Genomic DNA, 18,441 nt, shown 5'->3' with positions numbered 1-18,441 from the left:
TATTACTATATCAATAGTTTCTGAAAAATATGTCACTCAAATTCCCACTTACCCAATCTGTTTGTTTTGCAGGAAACACGGCGTGAAGATCATTCTATAATCCATCATCTCGATCATGATTCCGGAGTTAGTGACGCGGTCAATAAAATCGAGTGAATTTCATTTGAAAATATTAAAATTTTAGTATTAATCATTGTCCTTAATATTTGTTTTCTAAAGATATATTAGCATAAATTCATATGGATTATATATGTATGGAAGGGTGCTACTGACACATTTATCGGCTGCAGATTTCAGACTCAGTCGATTGATTTGAACCTCGATCCTGATCTGCAGGCGGATGGGCTAGTCAGTTTGCAAAGCGGTGTTGACCAAAATTACGTAGGTAGAATATCTTGAAAATCAATATTTACAAAGATTATAGATAACTGTTAAAAACCTTAATGATTGAGGCATTGTGTTATACTAATGAACAACTGATCTAAGTCGAAAAAATTGGTGCAATAACAGCTAATCTCACTTTTCATAGAAGTCAAGATCTTCGCTGTGTTCCGATTTAATATTAGTATTTACTTTTAAAAATTTCATTATACGCTAAACTATGGAGACTCTGTTCGAATTTGTATTCATGAGAGATTGCCATCGTTTTATTACAGAGGTATCGTTTCAATGGTTTCTCCGAATACATGTAAATTCTGTTAATCTGAAGGAGGTTTACATTCGCGGTCCTAAAACAACTTCGCAAATTAACCATTCAGTTCCCTAGATTACTCACTATAGTGATTTACAATCACTGTTGCAATGAAAAGTCTATTGCTTGCCTAAGCACATATAATGTCCTTCAGTGAATTAGATAAATTTAAATTAATGGCAAATTATTTATCAGGTGGTCACTTCATGCAGTGTTATATGAACTTCATAAAAACATGAAAAAATACTATCTTTCGCATCTTTTCCATGTCAATTCCGTTCGAAGAAAAGGTTTTTTTTTTTACTGTTATCCATTGATTTTATATATTTGTAATAAAATGATTTTTCCCTATTATAAATTGTTTTTTAAGATCAACATAGAATACATATAATTAACACAAATAAACCAGCGGATTTAGCAGGGCAGTATTCAATTGAAAAATGTTTATTTGACTGAGGCTAGCATTATCGAGAATTTTAGTATATTTAGTATGTATTTAACAAATGACAAATATATAATTTCATCAAAATATTAGAATTTTACGTTTATTATAAGTTCACACCTCATACACAGATTGCAAACCCGAAGGCGCGGCATGATCTTGACTCAAGTTCATTTGATCAAGTTCAAAATCATTTTTACAAAAATGTATAATTTCTTATCTGACCATGCATTATTATGAAGAACATTTATCGGAAAGATTGCCAATGATGTGAATGTAAGTACTGACCTTGACCCAGTTCGGGATAATATACGCTATTGCTTGCAACAGGTTTTTTGAATACCTTTTCAAGAATCGACATTTTATTAAATTGAAGATTTTTTTTTATTACGTAGATATTGTATAGAAGAATTTTAAATCGATGATCTATCGTTATTGCATTAATTATTAGCACTCCCGGTAGTCACTGACGTACAGAATGATACATGTTTTTACATGAAAAATTGTGATGTAATTAAAAAATAATTTATTGATTCAGAGCTAGTAAAATATACCAAGGAGGCTTTTTAAATCATTACACATGTAATGCATCCTGTGTATGAAGGTGTGTCATTCTGAATTTAAGATGCATTTTTTAATATTGTACATTGGCAAATAATCATGATGGTTTTAATTTCACTATGTTCGCGATTCGTCATTTTTCCGCGAAATTAAACCTAAAGTGAATGCTATCATTCGTTTTTAAAAACGTTTAAATGCCTGTACGAAAATTATATAAATTTCTTGCAGCGTGAAATTAAAACCATCGCGATTGGTACTTTTTGAAAAATATTGACATTTTAACACCGTGGGATTAAAACGACTCACAGTACTTGGATGATCTGTATCATATTTACATACGTCATTAAGTGTTTTTGATGGCATACTTTTCTAATGTTTGATTCTACACATGAGATGTTCTAACTTCAATTTAAAATTTTTGAGAATCTGTTAAAAGAATTCATTTTCTTTGAATAAAGAAAAGCCTAATGCTATATACAAGAAAGACCCCTTCTGTGAACAAGCATTCTGAGAGTATTGCATTAGCAATACTAGTCCCCTACCGGCAAGTGTAATCTGGTTCCCGTTAAGAATTGAAAATGCCGTATTTCCGTCAAAAATCAGTGAAGCGTAACGAAATGCAAACTTGATCTATAACTCATCAAGGTAAAGTCACATAACAAAAATCAGCTCAACATCTGCAAGCGTTTAGAAAAAAAGTGCGGAAAACCAAGTGGGACAGACAGAGAGAGGGACAGACGGACAGCTAAACAGACAGACAGACGGACGGACTCAGAGGAAACCTACAGCCCCCCCCCCCCGGTTTCACCGGTAGGGGACTAATAAGATTTGCGCTCGGGAAAAAAGTACACAGACAAGTTAGCGGGAATAAAAATAGACTATCAATATTAACCTATTAAAATATCGGTAAAGGACTTTATAAAAAGTAGCTTAGATTTTACAACAACCTAATTGATTGTCATAAATCCTAAGAAATTCTGTCGTCTGCAAACATCCTTCAAAATTGAGTCAAAATTTGAAGGAAAAAAAATAAAAACAGAGTCTTAGTAGACGTTTTATTATCATCCGGTGACACAAGTTGCCAGATTTGACGGCACCGTATATTGGTAGTTAAGATAGACGTAGGACAATGCGTAATACAGCTTAGAGTCCTTCTGGTAAATATAATAACGGGCTTCTTGTTCCGTCTGACAATGGGTGTGTCCACATCTGTTGAATAAAAATGATTATGTGTATAACGAGAGAATATACATGCATTCTTCATCTTAATACGAATATTTTGCTTCCTTTTAATAAATGACGAAATTCTGAAGGCCTTTATATATATATATATATATATATATATATATATATATATATATATATATATATATATATATATATATATATCCTTTGTCCCACGTGTATTTGAGAGTCCTTACCGAAATAATCATCTAAAGAGCACATGCCATTCAATCATTATTACTGATTGATTGTAACCTTTCAATTTTAATTTGAAAAAAAAGAAACACACACACACTAAGAAACATGTGACATTTTCATTTGTGAGCTTTCTTTGTGAAGTATTTAACATGTCGGTTTTGACAAATGTCATTAATGAGCAATAACACTTGTCAAATATTTTTTTGTTTTGAACATACTTTATTGACAATATGTCAAAGGGATTGGACACAAGTTCCGAAAACTTAGATAGTCCTTTCCCATTTTTTATTAGTAGATTATTTAATAAAACAAGCTATAGGTACATGGACCACAACGTTTACGTGATCACATTTTTGATCTTCATAATATACACATATGTATATAGGCTCCAAAGCTTGTTCGAGTTAGTATAACCAGTTAGATTTTGGTTATAAGTTATAAAAATAATTCCTGGACTATATCCGTTGTTCTAGCGTAAACGGGGAAGAAGGAATGTTGGCGGGTAATAAAGTAGCGGCGCTGTGGGACCGTAATACAATATAAACGAGAAAGGTGCCGTATTCCTTATGGTCTTCCAATATAAAGTCCAAGAATTGGTAAATCAGGTTTCCAAATTTATTATGGACGATGGTAAATAACAATGAACATGAATTTTAACAAAAGTTTACAAGTCTTAACCGAGTTGGATGTGGCCGGTAGAGCATCGGGCCTCCAAAACTAAAGAAGGTATAATGGACATAGCTTTTTGTAAGATAGAGAGTAAACAATAATTGAATTATGACACTAGCTGAGTTAATTGATAGACAGGTGTGTTTCTTTGATGGAATGGACATAAAAGACATTGCTAAATAATTATATAAACAAAGTTATTGATATTAGATTAACAGGTCCTGAGGTATTTACACCTAACGAGTATCAATTCTTTTGACACGTCACTTAAAGTCAATTGGAATGTCTTAATCCTGCTTCAAAGAGAATGAGACACAATCAACTAAATAATAGACATACAATAATTATAGATAGAGAATTTAACAGATAAACGTCCAAATTTAGTATAATATATTAAAAAGTTATTTTAATTTAAAAATGTTAATTTTGCTCGGTGATAATATCCTTCGGCCCCCGGGAAAACACGTCCTCGTGTTTTAGAAAGGAACACCTAATAAATTAAAATGGCGAGAAGTGTTGATATTGGCACTGTCCGTGGAAGTTGTTGTACGAGGGGTAAGGATTATGTCCGTTTTGTCTCTCGCATTCAATCGTATACTCTAAACTTTCGATTCCGTTGTACTGGTCCTCGACTTGATTGCGTAGATTTTCTATCTCTTGAACTTGAGATTCGATTGTGAATCGGAAGGAACTGATTTCTTGATCCTGAGTATCAATTTTGAAGCGGAGACATCTGATTTCTGCGTCTTGCTCGGCTATCCGATCCCTTTGCTTTGTCATGTTCTGGTCAGTGGCGTAAAGCTGTGTTGTCAGATTCTGGATTTCCTCGCACTGCTTTTGGTTTTTGGTAGAAAGTACTAATACATGGTCTGAGGCCATTGTATTGTTCTTATTGGCGTTGTTCAGAACAATGCGGAGATCAATTATTTCTCGTTGTAATTCTGGTTTGGCTTTCTGTACGGTCTGGAGGTTCGTTTCTAGTTGGGAAACTTTCAAAGAACAGGCTTGTTGGACAGATTTGAGCTGTTTCTCTGTTGATTCCAAGTTTTGCTTGGTGGTTTGCAGTTTTTGAAGCAGTTCTTTGATCCGGATATTTGAGCTTTTAAGCTGTTGTTTTGTTCTTGAAATTTCAAAGCGGAGAGATGAAGTTACGTCCACACATTTGTGAAAAGCAGCTTCTTTAAGACTGTGGAATGGCAGCTCTCTAAGACATAGTTTTCGGTTGGAGAAAAGTTGGGCTCTGCGTGCATCGCGCAATTTTGTAGATTTTGACTTTTTAGTAGGAGCTTGGCACTTTTTGGCGTAATGTCCATACTGTCCACAGTTAAAACACACTGATGGCGGAAAGTTTGTAGAAGGGTTGTTAAAGGCATAGCTAAATTGCGGCCATATAGAATTTGTTGATGTCCATGCTGGTCGAAAATAAAAGTCCATCGTGATGTTTGATGTTAGGGGAAATTAAACTCATGGGTAGAACACGTCGCTGGCGTAGTGAAAGGTACAACACAAAGGGGATCGTCCCGATTCTAACACCAATTATAACCAGTTAGATTTTGGTTATAAGTTATAAAAATAATTCCTGGACTATATCCGTTGTTCTAGCGTAAACGGGGAAGAAGGAATGTTGGCGGGTAATAAAGTAGCGGCGCTGTGGGACCGTAATACAATGTAAACGAGAAAGGTGCCGTATTCCTTATGGTCTTCCAATATAAAGTCCAAGAATTGGTAAATCAGGTTTCCAAATTTATTATGGACGATGGTAAATAACAATGAACATGAATTTTAACAAAAGTTTACAAGTCTTAACCGAGTTGGATGTGGCCGGTAGAGCATCGGGCCTCCAAAACTAAAGAAGGTATAATGGACATAGCTTTTTGTAAGATAGAGAGTAAACAATAATTGAATTATGACACTAGCTGAGTTAATTGATAGACAGGTGTGTTTCTTTGATGGAATGGACATAAAAGACATTGCTAAATAATTATATAAACAAAGTTATTGATATTAGATTAACAGGTCCTGAGGTATTTACACCTAACGAGTATCAATTCTTTTGACACGTCACTTAAAGTCAATTGGAATGTCTTAATCCTGCTTCAAAGAGAATGAGACACAATCAACTAAATAATAGACATACAATAATTATAGATAGAGAATTTAACAGATAAACGTCCAAATTTAGTATAATATATTAAAAAGTTATTTTAATTTAAAAATGTTAATTTTGCTCGGTGATATTAGAATGAAAGTTTTAAGAAAGCCGGTTACTATATTATAAAACTTTCTTCTCCCTTTGCAACACTTTTTTCTTCGTTGTATATGGATTATTTTTTAGCGGATAAAGTGAACTATTACATGCTGCACGAATCACGGCATCCAACCAAATGTTCCCTAGAGTGATGAAACATTGAGCAGTAATGGTAGATATATTTTTAAAAAATACTTTTAGGTTAAAAAGTTAAATCTAATTCTTCGAAAAACACTATTACCCTCTGAATAATGAAACCACGCCCTCCAGCGTGATAGAACGTAGCAACAGTCAACATTGCTTGACAGATATTGACTGAGCGTATATATTTGTATAAAACATTCAGTATAATATAATAAATATTGAGTATAGTTGAGGAAACATTGAATATTTTCACCCCGCGAAAAGCATTGTCAACTACCTTCAGTATATGCATTATTTATTTAATCCTTTGAATAGCAAATTTTAGCCGTTTTACAGATTCAAATGACAGTAATGTTTTGTCCCCCCTATTTGCCTCATCGCACCTCAGCCCTGGGAAAACTGTCATTAAAGAGGTGATTTGAACTTAATAAGTAACTCCATTGAAGGAGTGATATCTTCTGTCATGATATGAGGGATCACTTGCAATCAGGACGTTCATAAACCTTTGCCTCACTCAATGAGTACTCATTCTTCAACAAAACTCACGTGTTCATTCCTCCAGTAGCTGTTGGTTGTTTGTCTACCATGAAGAATGAGCCTGTCCCCTCTGCCCAGTACTCACGTTCATCAGCCATAGCATAGGAACTAGCAGTCCAAAGGTTGTGGTAACGGGCGTTATTATAGGCCGCCGTTATCTGTTAAGGAAACCAAAACTTCATTTTTACAGATTCTTTAGTTGAATTACCTACTAGACAGTATGCAAAAATTCAGTTCAGATTCAGATAGATTAACGTATTTTAATCGTGTTTGGTTGATTTCCATAGAGTTAAACTTCTTATTTTCCATCGATACTTCCGATTTCCTTTTTAGTTCTATTCTACACTTCCACAACAACAGCTTTGGATTAAAAGTAATCCTTTGATCATAAAGAGCATAAATCACATGTATATTGCACACGTAATTTCTTTTTGAAGTGTTAACATTACCTGACTCCTAATAGAGGATGGCAGGTGTTTATGGATTGTGTGAGCAAATTCGTGAATGAGAATATTGTTGGTGTGATGATATGGATCACGTGAATTACATAGAATATTATCCTCCAATATACAACACGTGTCTCCCCCTACTCCAGCCAATGTGTTGTATTTACGATGGTCAAACGTACACGTTACTGAACAGGAACCAGCACAAGTGTCTAAAAGGAAAACAAAAGCTAACCCTGTAGTACTACAGCAATACATTCAAATTATTTTACTGCAATTAATTAAGCGCAAAAATAAATTCTTGTAGAAAATATTTTTTGTGCAATAGATGTGATTTAAGCAAGAGGTTTTTCCCATTAGTCAACATATATTTGAGCTCAAATTTTATTTGGCTAACATACACACATGTCATACTGGCTATTGAAGTGTAGAAAACATTAATTTTCTTCAGAATATGCTTCAATAGTTTAAATTTTCATATTGTAAAGATTAATCCCCATATATTCCTGCCTTACATGTTTAATTTGAAAGTTATTAATTTCAAAAGTAAAAAAAAAGTTAAAATTAAAGTTACCTCCAATATGGCGGGAAAATCCTCCACGCTAAATCTATAACACATTCATCATTTACTCTATAAGATTAATTGTCATCTTCCTGTGCATTTCGGCAGATATTTTAATATCATTTATACGTATATGTGCTTTTTTTCTTGCAAACAATAATCGTGAAAAAATAGTTCTTCAGTAATATTAATTCGATTAGAAGATAAGCATGAAATAGACCCAAAAAATGAAGAAATATAACATATTCTTCAGAATTAAAAAAAGGCTGTAAAACAATTCATGAATATCTTTCATTTTTGAACAATAATATAAAGACAATGAAGGTTGGCGTTTTGAATAAATTTTAATTGGACTAACAATTTTAATTAAGAAACCAGTTCAAGAATTATACCAAAGATTAAGGAAGGAAAGCTTAATTTAGTACTGTGACCTTATAGTCTTAGACAGCTTACTATTGCCTATGAGTCTTAGAAAGCTTACGATGACCTTATAGTCTTAGACAGCTTACTATGACCTTATAGTCTTAGATAGCTTACTATGACCTTAGAGTCTTAGCTTACTATGACCTAAGACAGCTCACTTTAGCAAGTGAGTCTTAGACAGCTTACTATAACCTTAGCAGGGCTTACTAGGGTTCTAATGTAGTCGCCATGGCACCTGAACTTTTTGATTTGCGCCTAAAATTTGTCCATAACTAGCCAAACTGCCGAAAAATTTAAATTGACGCGGCAATCGTCAAATTTCGGAACTATAAACATTTTCTAAAATATTTTTCTGAAGATTTCTTTATATTTTTTGTCACCTTCATTGTTTGTTTTATCTGTAAGCGCACGTGCAAACAGAGCTCACGAAGACCAATAAGACATAGCTGACTCTAGTAATTTTTGGTCCCAAAAATGGACATGAAATGTAGTAAATTGGACGGGTGATGTGTTCAATTGTTTGCCAATTTAATTCTCACTCATTAGATATATCTTCTACACATTAGTGTTAGATTGTAATTGTACGGACGAGCATAAAATGTTATATATTAATAATGTAAACAATCCTCGATATTATTATAATTTTAAATATATTTCATTAAATCCACCTTTCGTAAAAATAAATGATCGATTTTTTTCTAAATATAAGAGTTTACAGGCATGCTTAAGTTAAAATCTTTAAGCATTTAACTGGCTTATATTTTATGGTAATTTTTACTCTACGATTTAAAAAAAAACAACCTATTTTTCTGGCAAATGCTTTGATACATGTAGAATGTGGACAGTAAAAAGTGAAAAAAAAACAAAAAAAAAAAAACAGGGGGGCTTGGGTTTCAATCAAGTATAAAATATTTGCAAATCAAAAACGGTCTTTTTACAAGTTTACTTTGAACATTTCCTTGTTACTGTATCTCCTACTTCACTATTACGATTTGAGGGGGGTGATGGCAAAGATAGTCTCGCTAGAAACCCCATCTCATGCCTACCCCATCAGTCTCTATATTGACTCGTTTCAGCTCTTAAAATTGGCGCCTAAGAAAAATTTGCTCGACGACTAAAACTTAGCTGCAGAAATGTAGCTCTCCGAAAAAAAATGAAAGACCGGAGAACTACAGTGCCACCCATAGAAAAAAACTATTTATTGCGCACAACAAATTGCGCTCGGTCCTGGGTTTATTTCTCCAAATTCTTACCTCAGCTGCACTAAAAAAGCTCGATTTCAAAAAATTCCTTACACCTCTATCGACTACTCTTGTAGTTGACATCTTTACGAAGTGCGTTTGGCCGAACTGTCTAGCCACCCAAAATGGCAGTATTAACAGGCGAAATTTTGGATAGTCTTAATTTCAGGTCCAGGAGACCTAATAACAACGGTTATAGGAAATGTTTTGATGTGGAAATAGTGCAAAAATGTGTTAGGAACACACGGTCAGTAATATTTTGAGATTGCAGTTTAAAAATACGGAGAAATAAATCGAGAAACAGCGCACTTTTTTGTGCGCAATAAATATACAGTTTTTTCTATGGGTTGCACTGTAGCTCTCTGGTCTGTCAATTTTTTTTTCGGAGAGCTACAGTTCTGCAGCTAACTAAAACTTTGCATTGGCGACTAAATTGTTTTGATTAGGAGCCAACTGGCGCCTAAATTTCAGAGGTCACTAAGAGATTTTCTTAGACAGCTTATAATGACCTTAGACAGCTTACTATGGCCTTAAACAGCTTACTGTGACCTTGGACAGCTTACTGTGTCCTTAGACAGTTTACTGTGACCTTAGACAGCTCACGTGACCTTAGCTTACTGTGACCTTAGACAGCTTATTGTGTCCTTAGACAGCTTAATGGGATCCTAAACAGCTTACTGTGACACTGGGGCGTGTCCCTCTCAGCAGCATACTCTGGGAAAATAGTTATATCCTGACCATGGGCAAAGACTGCTATCTTGGCATTCCGAGCTACAGCACTGAAAATGGAGGAGGGCATGTGTTTGGTCATCCTGGCCGCGATCAAGGCTGCCTTAAATGAAACCGTGTTTTAAAAAAAACCAAAACAAGTCGAAACATTTAAGATAAAGCTATTAATTGCATTTTATGCACTTGCTGGGAAGCAGTCTTTGAAAAAAAAGTTCTACAGAGATGTAAATATACATAGGTTTGGCAAAATCAAAGTTCAGTATGTTTCCACAGATAAAGATGATGACAAAGTCATGACTCAGATAGTAAGTTATTTGAAATTATTTATAAGACGGAAGCATACATGTACTCTTAAACATGTGTATGTACATGACTTCATATTGATAAGCGAATTTGTGTGAAAACACTCAAAAAGAAGAGCCAAATAAGTAGTTTGAATTATTTTGCAGTTTTTTTTTTAAATAATGCAGATCTACTTGCTTGAAGCAGTATTCAGTGCACTGTATGGCAATTTAGAAAAGAATGCTTTAAATATTTTATAAATTATCATATGTGTAGTCAGTTTGATGCATATGTAGAAGATAACAGATAATATTGTTCCTATTTTTACCCAACTCCAAGTAACCTGTACCAGCAGGCACCCGTCTTACTTTGTGTATGTGACTTCCATTGAATAAAAAAAAATGAAACTGAATACATATGTTGTCAATGCACCAATCTCCAAAAACCCATTACAAATGGTAGCTGTAACAATCTATTTATTATTAATATACTTTCATTTTAATTTTGAAATCTGATTGGTTAAGAAGCATTAACCAGTTCTTATTGTTAGCTTCAGCACAAGCATCACACTTGACAACAGGTGTTTTAATGATAATGTCATATGCGTGTATTAATGTACGTAGGGTTCGTCGTAGAATTCTCAACACGCATTTGTGCGTTTTGATAGCTTGAGTCCGAGTCTGAAAACAACAAATAGAAAAAAAATTCTATGATTAACAAAAAGGCCGTTTTCTGTTCCCAGTCTTTCCCAGGGTGAAAATCGAAATTCCGAAACCTAAATGAACATCTACAGGATATTCTAAAATTTGATTCGACTACTGTGAAAAATGTTAGACGAGATAAAGGAACCCGATTTTATTTTTTTAAAAAAACCCATCATTTTTGACCCCCAGTTAGCTCCCTAGAGTGAAAATTGAAATTCTAAAACCTTATTGCACTTCTACAGGACACCACCAATCACCATCCAAAAGTTGATTTGGCTTCTGCAAAAAATCTAAGAGAAGTTAAATGAAGCAGGATTTTGTAGGAAAAAAAGTCTTTTTCTGACATCCTCCCCCTCCCCCATCATCCCTTAAGGTGAAAATCTGAATTCTGAAACCTTATTGTACATCAACAGGACACTCCCAATCAAATTTCAAAAAAATATGAATTGGCTACAGCGAAAACTATAAGAGTTCTCGGGACCTTTTTTTTTTTTTTTTTTTTTTTTTTTAGAAAATTTTACTTTTTGAGACTCAATCGCCCCAGGAAGAAAATTGAAATTCTAAATCTTTATTGCATATTTACAGGACAATCCCAATCAAAAGATGAGTTGGCTACTGCAAAAAATGAAAGAGGAGCCAAGGGATCCAGTCTTTTGTAGAAAAACATCATTTTTTTTTACCACTGATTGCTCACAGGGTGAAAATCGAAATTCTGAAACCTTATAGCACATCTTCAGGACAATTTCAATCATACTCCAAAATATGAATGGCGGACTGCTGCGAAAAAAGTAAGAGGGGTTCAGGGAACCAAGTTTTTGTAAAAAAAAAAAAAAAAAAAAAAAAAAAAAAAAAAAAACAACAACAAACAAACAAAAAACAAACAAACAAAACAAAAAAAACCCTGTTTTTTGACCCCCATTTAGCCCCCTGGGTAAAAATGAAAATTTCAAAATCTTTCTGCACATTCCAAAAGATGAGTTGGCTAATGAGAAGTCTCAGGAAGAACCCTTAAAAAGTACTATATTTAACAATAGTTATATTTAACAATATTGTTTACAATAGTATCAAAGTATTTATTCTGGTAAATCAAAGTTTTTACTATAGTAGATCAAAGTATTTTTAATATGGATTTCAGATTGTTATATTATAAGTTCTCCAATTCATACATGTCAGGCCCCTAGGAATCAGACGTTTTTATTGAGGGAGCACAATCATATTAGTAGCTATGTTTTCTATAGTATTCTATATATCGGCAAAATTATTGCGGGGGGGGGGGGGACACGCCCCCCCCCCCCGGTTCCTACGGCCATACATGTACATTTTTTATATTAAATGGAAATGTCATTTGAATATTTACATATTATTTCCATATTGAACATAATTAGGGCCCCGCTCTGCGGGCGCCCTATAGTGATCAGTCTGTCCTAACGTCCGTCTGTCCGTCCGAGATCTCTTGTCCGGAGCATATCTTCTCTCTCCTTGGCCCAATCTGGCTCATACTTCACCCACAGAGTGTCTTTGGGTAAAGGGTGTGCAGTGACCTTGAACCATGTTTCTAGGTCTAAGGTCAAGGTCATAGCAGAATTATATGAAAAATCCTTGTCCGGAGCATATCTTCTCTCCTCTAGGTCCAATGTGACTCATACTTCACTCACAGAGTGCCACTGGTCAATGGATGTGCAGTGACCTTAAACAAAGTTTTTAGGTCAAGGGTCAAGGTCAAAAATAGCCTCTCTGTTTAAATTCTTGTCCAGAGCATATCTTCTCTCTCCTTGGCCCAATCTGGCTCATAGTCCATCCACAGAGTGTCTTTGGGTAAAGGGCATGCAGTGACCTTGAGCCATGTTTCTCGGACTAAGGTCAAGGTCATAGCAGAATTATATGAAAAATCCTTGTCTGGAGCATATCTTCTCTCCTCTTGGTCCAATGTAGCTCATACGTCACTCACAAAGTGTCACTGGTCAATGGATGTGCAGTGACCTTGAACAAAGTTTCTAGGTCAAGGGTCAAGGTCAAAAATAGCCCCTCTGTTTAAATTCTTGTTCAGAGCATATCTTCTCTCTCCTTGGCCCAATCTGGCTCATACTTCACGCACAGAGTGCCTTCAGGTAAAGAGTGTGTAGTGACCTTGAAACATGTTTCTAGGTCTAAGGTCAAGGTCATAGCAGAATTATATGAAAAATCCTCATCCAGAGCATATCTTCTCTCCTTTTGGTCCAATGTGGCTCATACTTCACTCTCAGAGTGCCACTGGTCAATGGATGTGCAGTGACCTTGAACGAAGTTTCTAGGTCAAGGGTCAAGGTCAAAAATAGCCTCTCTGTTAAAAATCTTTGTTCGGTACATGGTTTCTTTCTCTTAAGTCCAGTCAGCCTCAAACTTTACCAAGTGATTTAGGGTACAGAACATTTGTGATTTTCCTTCCATATTTTGATATATATGCAATAGTGTTCATAGAGGATATGCAACATTTGTGATTTTTGTGCTGCTTTTTGATAGAGGGTATGGAGCACTTTTGATTTTCATGCCATTTTTTATTATAACAAGGATGACATAGAAGCCCTTTAGACTCAAACAACACATCCCTTAATGGTACACAAGTGTTCCTCTTCAAAATAAACTCTTTTCAGCTACCTTAGATTTTCATGTTCGTTGCTGAAAGCGGGGCCCTTTGAGATGGCCACCATCTCAATGATATCTAGTTGGTATTGAATTCAAGAGATCTTAAGATCTGAAATCACAATAAATTCTAAAGTAAAGTTTCAAATTAAATCAAAGTACTTACTATAGTTACAGTAGTATAGTGCCTGATTTGGAGGGCAATACTTGAAATTGAAACCCTTCGGAAAACTATTGTCAACCTCGGCAGATGCGTCAGTTGACAATAGTTTTCTCTCAGAGTGTCATTATTTCAAGTTTTCAACTGTTACCCTCCAAAACATGCAATATCATACATTTACTGAGGTTCGGGGGCAACATGCTTTTTGTCTAACCCAACAACCAAAATGTTTGTCTGAGGCCGTAAGGTTCGAGGGGTCGACAAAACGCATTTTGCACGAGAACACATATAAATGTTTTGTTATTTTTTTTTTTAATTTTGACATATCTTGCGATTGAATCCATGTTTGCTACAATTGACAAGATATAGCTGATTCCGCTATAGTGTGGTGTAAAAAAAGTCTTAGCAGTCCAATATCTCATCGACAGTCTAACATCTCAGTCAATTTATTTTGGATCCCTCAGAAAAAAATATGGACTTTTTAAAGTATAGATTTACATAGGAAGCAATATTTACAGATATAACAATTATATATTGTCTAGTATTTTGTATAGGTAGCTTTTCCCAAGGCTTTTCAGGATGGATCTGAAGCATTTGCTTTCTCTACTTCAACCTTTAGTAAAAGGGTCATTCTCAGTTTCCCCCAAAAAGTGTTATTTGAATTCGTGAAAGGATTTAGAAGTTATTATATGGATTGCATTTAAAACATACCAGGTAGTGTCCCCTCTCGCTGACGGCTGTGGTGGCCTCCACTGCCAACCAGTCCCCGCTATACCGCGTGTTCTGTATGTTCCCATTAGCTCCCACGTACTTGTGCTTCAGCGCCACGCGTTTGCCATGATAATATGATGTGTTATTGCTCGATAAGGATAGTACTTTCAATCTATAAAGTAGAAATTACGATAAAAAGTAGCTATGATAATGACAAACCAATCAATGCTTCTTACGTGCACTTGTTCCTCTAGATACTACATACAATCTATCAATCAATCCTCTAGATACTTACCCATGCTGTTTCACCAGCTCCTCTTGTTCTGGAGTCAATGGCGGCAAAGCGCACACAACTAAAACACACTTGCTTGTTAATCACACATAAAAAAAGTTTTTTTTTCTTACTATTATTATCATTATATAAAAAAATAAACACATATACCATAAGTGCACAGAAGCCCGAAGAAGATGAGCTTCATTGTAAGGGGAATATTTGCTAAAGTGTCTTGGGCTCTCTCTCTTTATATATTGATAAGAAATATGTAGAGCATTCCATATTTAACTGGATAAATTCAAAGGTCAATATTGAAGTGTATACACAATGATAATAAATGCTATGTTCTTCCAGTGCAGCTTGGGGGTGTGCTAGACATAAAAAAAAAATTGGTATAAGGTACATTTTGTTTCAAAATGTACAACAAAAATGCAATTTTTTATACAGACTGCTTTATCAAAGTCGAGCTAGGGTTCTTTGGGGAAAAAAAATACATTTTTTGCAGGACACATACATGTATGGAAGCTTAAAAAATGAACTGCGGATAAGCATTAAATGTTGAATGTCAAACAAGCTAATGTTCCATTTTCAAGTGTAATAACATCTGTCAATACATTGGCACCGAGTAAGGAATCCTGGTGGAAAGGGCGTTTGCTTCGTGATCGGGAGGCCCGGGTTCTATTCTCGTTTGCCGTATGGCGTCAAACCTAAGACCGACTTTAGAAGTGAAAGAAATTCACGGATCTTTCGGATGAAACCTTCAAAAGCAAGGTACCCTGTCCCCTGCACGATAAAGAACCCCCATTGCTTAATGGCCCAGATTGCCGAGTATAGGTCTAAATTTGAAGCCCATCACCGATATACAGTGAGATTTTTGTAAGAATGATTGACTGATTGATTGTATGTTGTTCTACGTCCCGTTCGAGAATTTTTCACTCATATAGAGACGTCACCATATACCGGTGAATGGCTTCAAATTTAGACCTTTACTCGGCATTCAGGGCCATTGAGCAGTGAGAGTTCTTTATCGTGCCAACGGCTGCCGTGATACAGGGCCTCGGTTTTTAAGGTCTCATCCGAAGGACACGGAACTTTCACTTCAAAGTGCCGAGCGCTTGGCGAAGGAACAGTTGCTACCATTGTTTTATCGACTTAGGTCAGTCGCGGCCGTGATTCGAACTCACGACCTTCCGATTACGGGGCGAGCGCTCTACATAAGCTTACATGTTTATGACCGCTTGTCTATATGAGTGAAAAATTCTTAAACGGGACGTAAAACAATATATATATATATATATATATATATATATATATATATATATATATATATATATAAATCCATGACGGCTTTGTATAAGTAAAAAATTCTCGAAGGGCACAGTTGCACAACATACATCGACCGATCAATTCATTGGCTGATAAAACTTTTACAGCAATCTGGCTAAGTTTATTTTTCCGATATCTAAGTGAATTACTTCTTTGAAAGTGCATGACAAATTGTGACGTATTTTTCATTCACAAATGACAGTGAAAAGGTAGGTTACATGTAAATGACCAATTTGAGGTCATTCTATATCTATCAGAACGATCTAATGGCTTAAAGTAAAAGAACTAGTCGTGGGCATGTTCAAATTGGGAACTTATGAAAAGATTAACAGTGTCCTAAAATTGAAGGCATGACTTTAATCAGTTTTCCATGTCTAAACTTTCATACCCCCACTCCTCCCTCATTGATTGGAATATTTTGTTTCAGGAAACAGAACTTCTTCAATCTAATCGATGAATACGAGACAAAAAATATAGACATGTTATTAAATTTAAGATTACGCATTTGGAATATAAGTTTGGGAAAGATCAGTGTGTTTAATGATGACATTCAAATTTAAATTAATATATGTACATGTACATGAATAATTGTTGATTTAAGTTCTACATTATGTATTTAACGTTCAAAATTGAACTCGATGGATCAATTCCTCAAGAAAGAATATTGAACACACTAAAGTAGGTGCCCTGATGATAGGTCATCGTTATCATCTATCAGCTTTGACACAACATTATATTGTAAAATTACGAAAATGAAACCCCCAACTTTTTCCTTATATATATACACATAAAGAGAAGCAGTGGTATTCTTTGCTGATTAGGAGATGTCAATATGATGAAGTTCGTAGAAAAAGACTTTCGAATACATGTCCAGTGTTATCTAAATAAAACTAGGGGTACTGTGAGCACAGCGCTCACAAAATGACACCCCATTCCCATATAAGTATAATGGCAAAGTCCATTTTTTTGCTATGGGGAACCCCAGATAATATCTACCCGATAAGGGCATAAAATAGGAGACGCACAATGGCACAATGTAATACTGTAATGTAGAATGTACACTGTAATGTGATGTTAAAATCCTATATTTTTTTTTCAAGAGATCGGTACCCAATATTACAGAAGGAATGGCAGTGTCCAAGTTTTGCGCTATAGGAAACCTAAAACGAGAGTTCTTCGGTCTCAATGCTTACCAGAGTCACTAGATCCGTCTAGATCTCAGTGTACATTAGTTTACTATGTTGACGTCACAATAACACGATACTCTTTCCCGTATAAATTAGGCCCCGCCTCCTTACATGTATATATAACTTGAACTGAACTCCATTATGAATATTCATGATTTTATTTGGAACATATCGGTACTTTTCATACGATTAAAAGAAATTGCTAGGTTATCCGAATAGGCGTGTATCAGTTCTTCAAAGTAATGCACCTTTTTGCAGGGAATCAGTCCATTTACGGTGATTTTCAGGGAATCAGCAAAATATATCGATTTACTTTTATATAGTGAACAGTCAGTAGAGGTATAATAAAAAACTTTGATCACATATTGTGCCCCTACCTTCATCCAGCTGGTCATGATTTGCACAAAATTATATTGTCACTACCTGAGGATGCTGAATGTTGAATTGAAAGTACATTACCTGATGATGCTTTCAAATATTTAGAAATAATCACACTTTGTTGTTCTTGAAAGGATGATTTTCAAAAATTGTCGCTATATATTCCTATGTAAAACTTTGTTCGCCCATTGTGGCCCCACCCTGGGCTCATGATTTGAACAAATTTGAATCTTCAATACCCGAGGATGCTTTCATATTTAAAATATGACTAATCAAGGCATTGCTGTTTTTGAGAAGAAGATTTTGAATAGATTTTCCCAATATATTCTCAAGTAAATCTTTGATCGCCCATTGTGTCCCCAACCTACCCTTTTGGACCATGATTCAAAGAAACTTGAATCTACATTACATGAGGATGCTTTCATATAAGATGACTAATCATTGTATGTTGTTTATGAGAAAAAAAAATTCCGATAAATTTTTACGTAAATCTTTGATCGCCCCTTGTGGCCCCACCCTACCCCCAGGGGACATGACTTGAACAAACTAATACCTACATTACCTTAGGATACATCTATATAAATGAGCTTGATCATGGCTTTGTTGATCTTGAGATTTTTAAAGATTTTTCCTTAATATTCCAATGTAAAACTTTGATAGCCCATTGTAGCCAGACCCAACCCCT

General features: G+C 35.1%; 1 protein-coding gene across 1 annotated transcript in view; it reads right to left on the bottom strand.

The window, feature by feature from the left end:
- LOC133181545 (uncharacterized) overlaps positions 1 to 15,070 on the bottom strand; it is a 28,991-nt gene extending 13,921 nt beyond the window's left edge. Inside the window, exons 1-5 of the mRNA XM_061316031.1 lie at positions 15,034 to 15,070; positions 14,887 to 14,944; positions 14,592 to 14,763; positions 10,065 to 10,218; positions 7,164 to 7,372 (exon numbers count right to left, since the gene is read on the bottom strand). Of these exons, the coding sequence (XP_061172015.1) occupies positions 7,164 to 7,372; positions 10,065 to 10,218; positions 14,592 to 14,763; positions 14,887 to 14,944; positions 15,034 to 15,070 (630 nt within the window). The remainder of the gene's footprint in view (positions 1 to 7,163; positions 7,373 to 10,064; positions 10,219 to 14,591; positions 14,764 to 14,886; positions 14,945 to 15,033) is intronic.
- Between the last annotated feature and the right edge of the window lie 3,371 nt (positions 15,071 to 18,441).

Source organism: Saccostrea echinata, unplaced genomic scaffold, assembly GCF_033153115.1.
Source record: "Saccostrea echinata isolate AGI-Se365-2 ecotype Australia unplaced genomic scaffold, CSIRO_AGI_Sech_v1 ptg000009l, whole genome shotgun sequence".
NCBI lineage: Eukaryota > Metazoa > Mollusca > Bivalvia > Ostreida > Ostreidae > Saccostrea > Saccostrea echinata.
The sequence above is the reverse complement of the archived record's forward strand: the minus strand, read 5'-3'. Positions and strand labels throughout refer to the sequence as shown.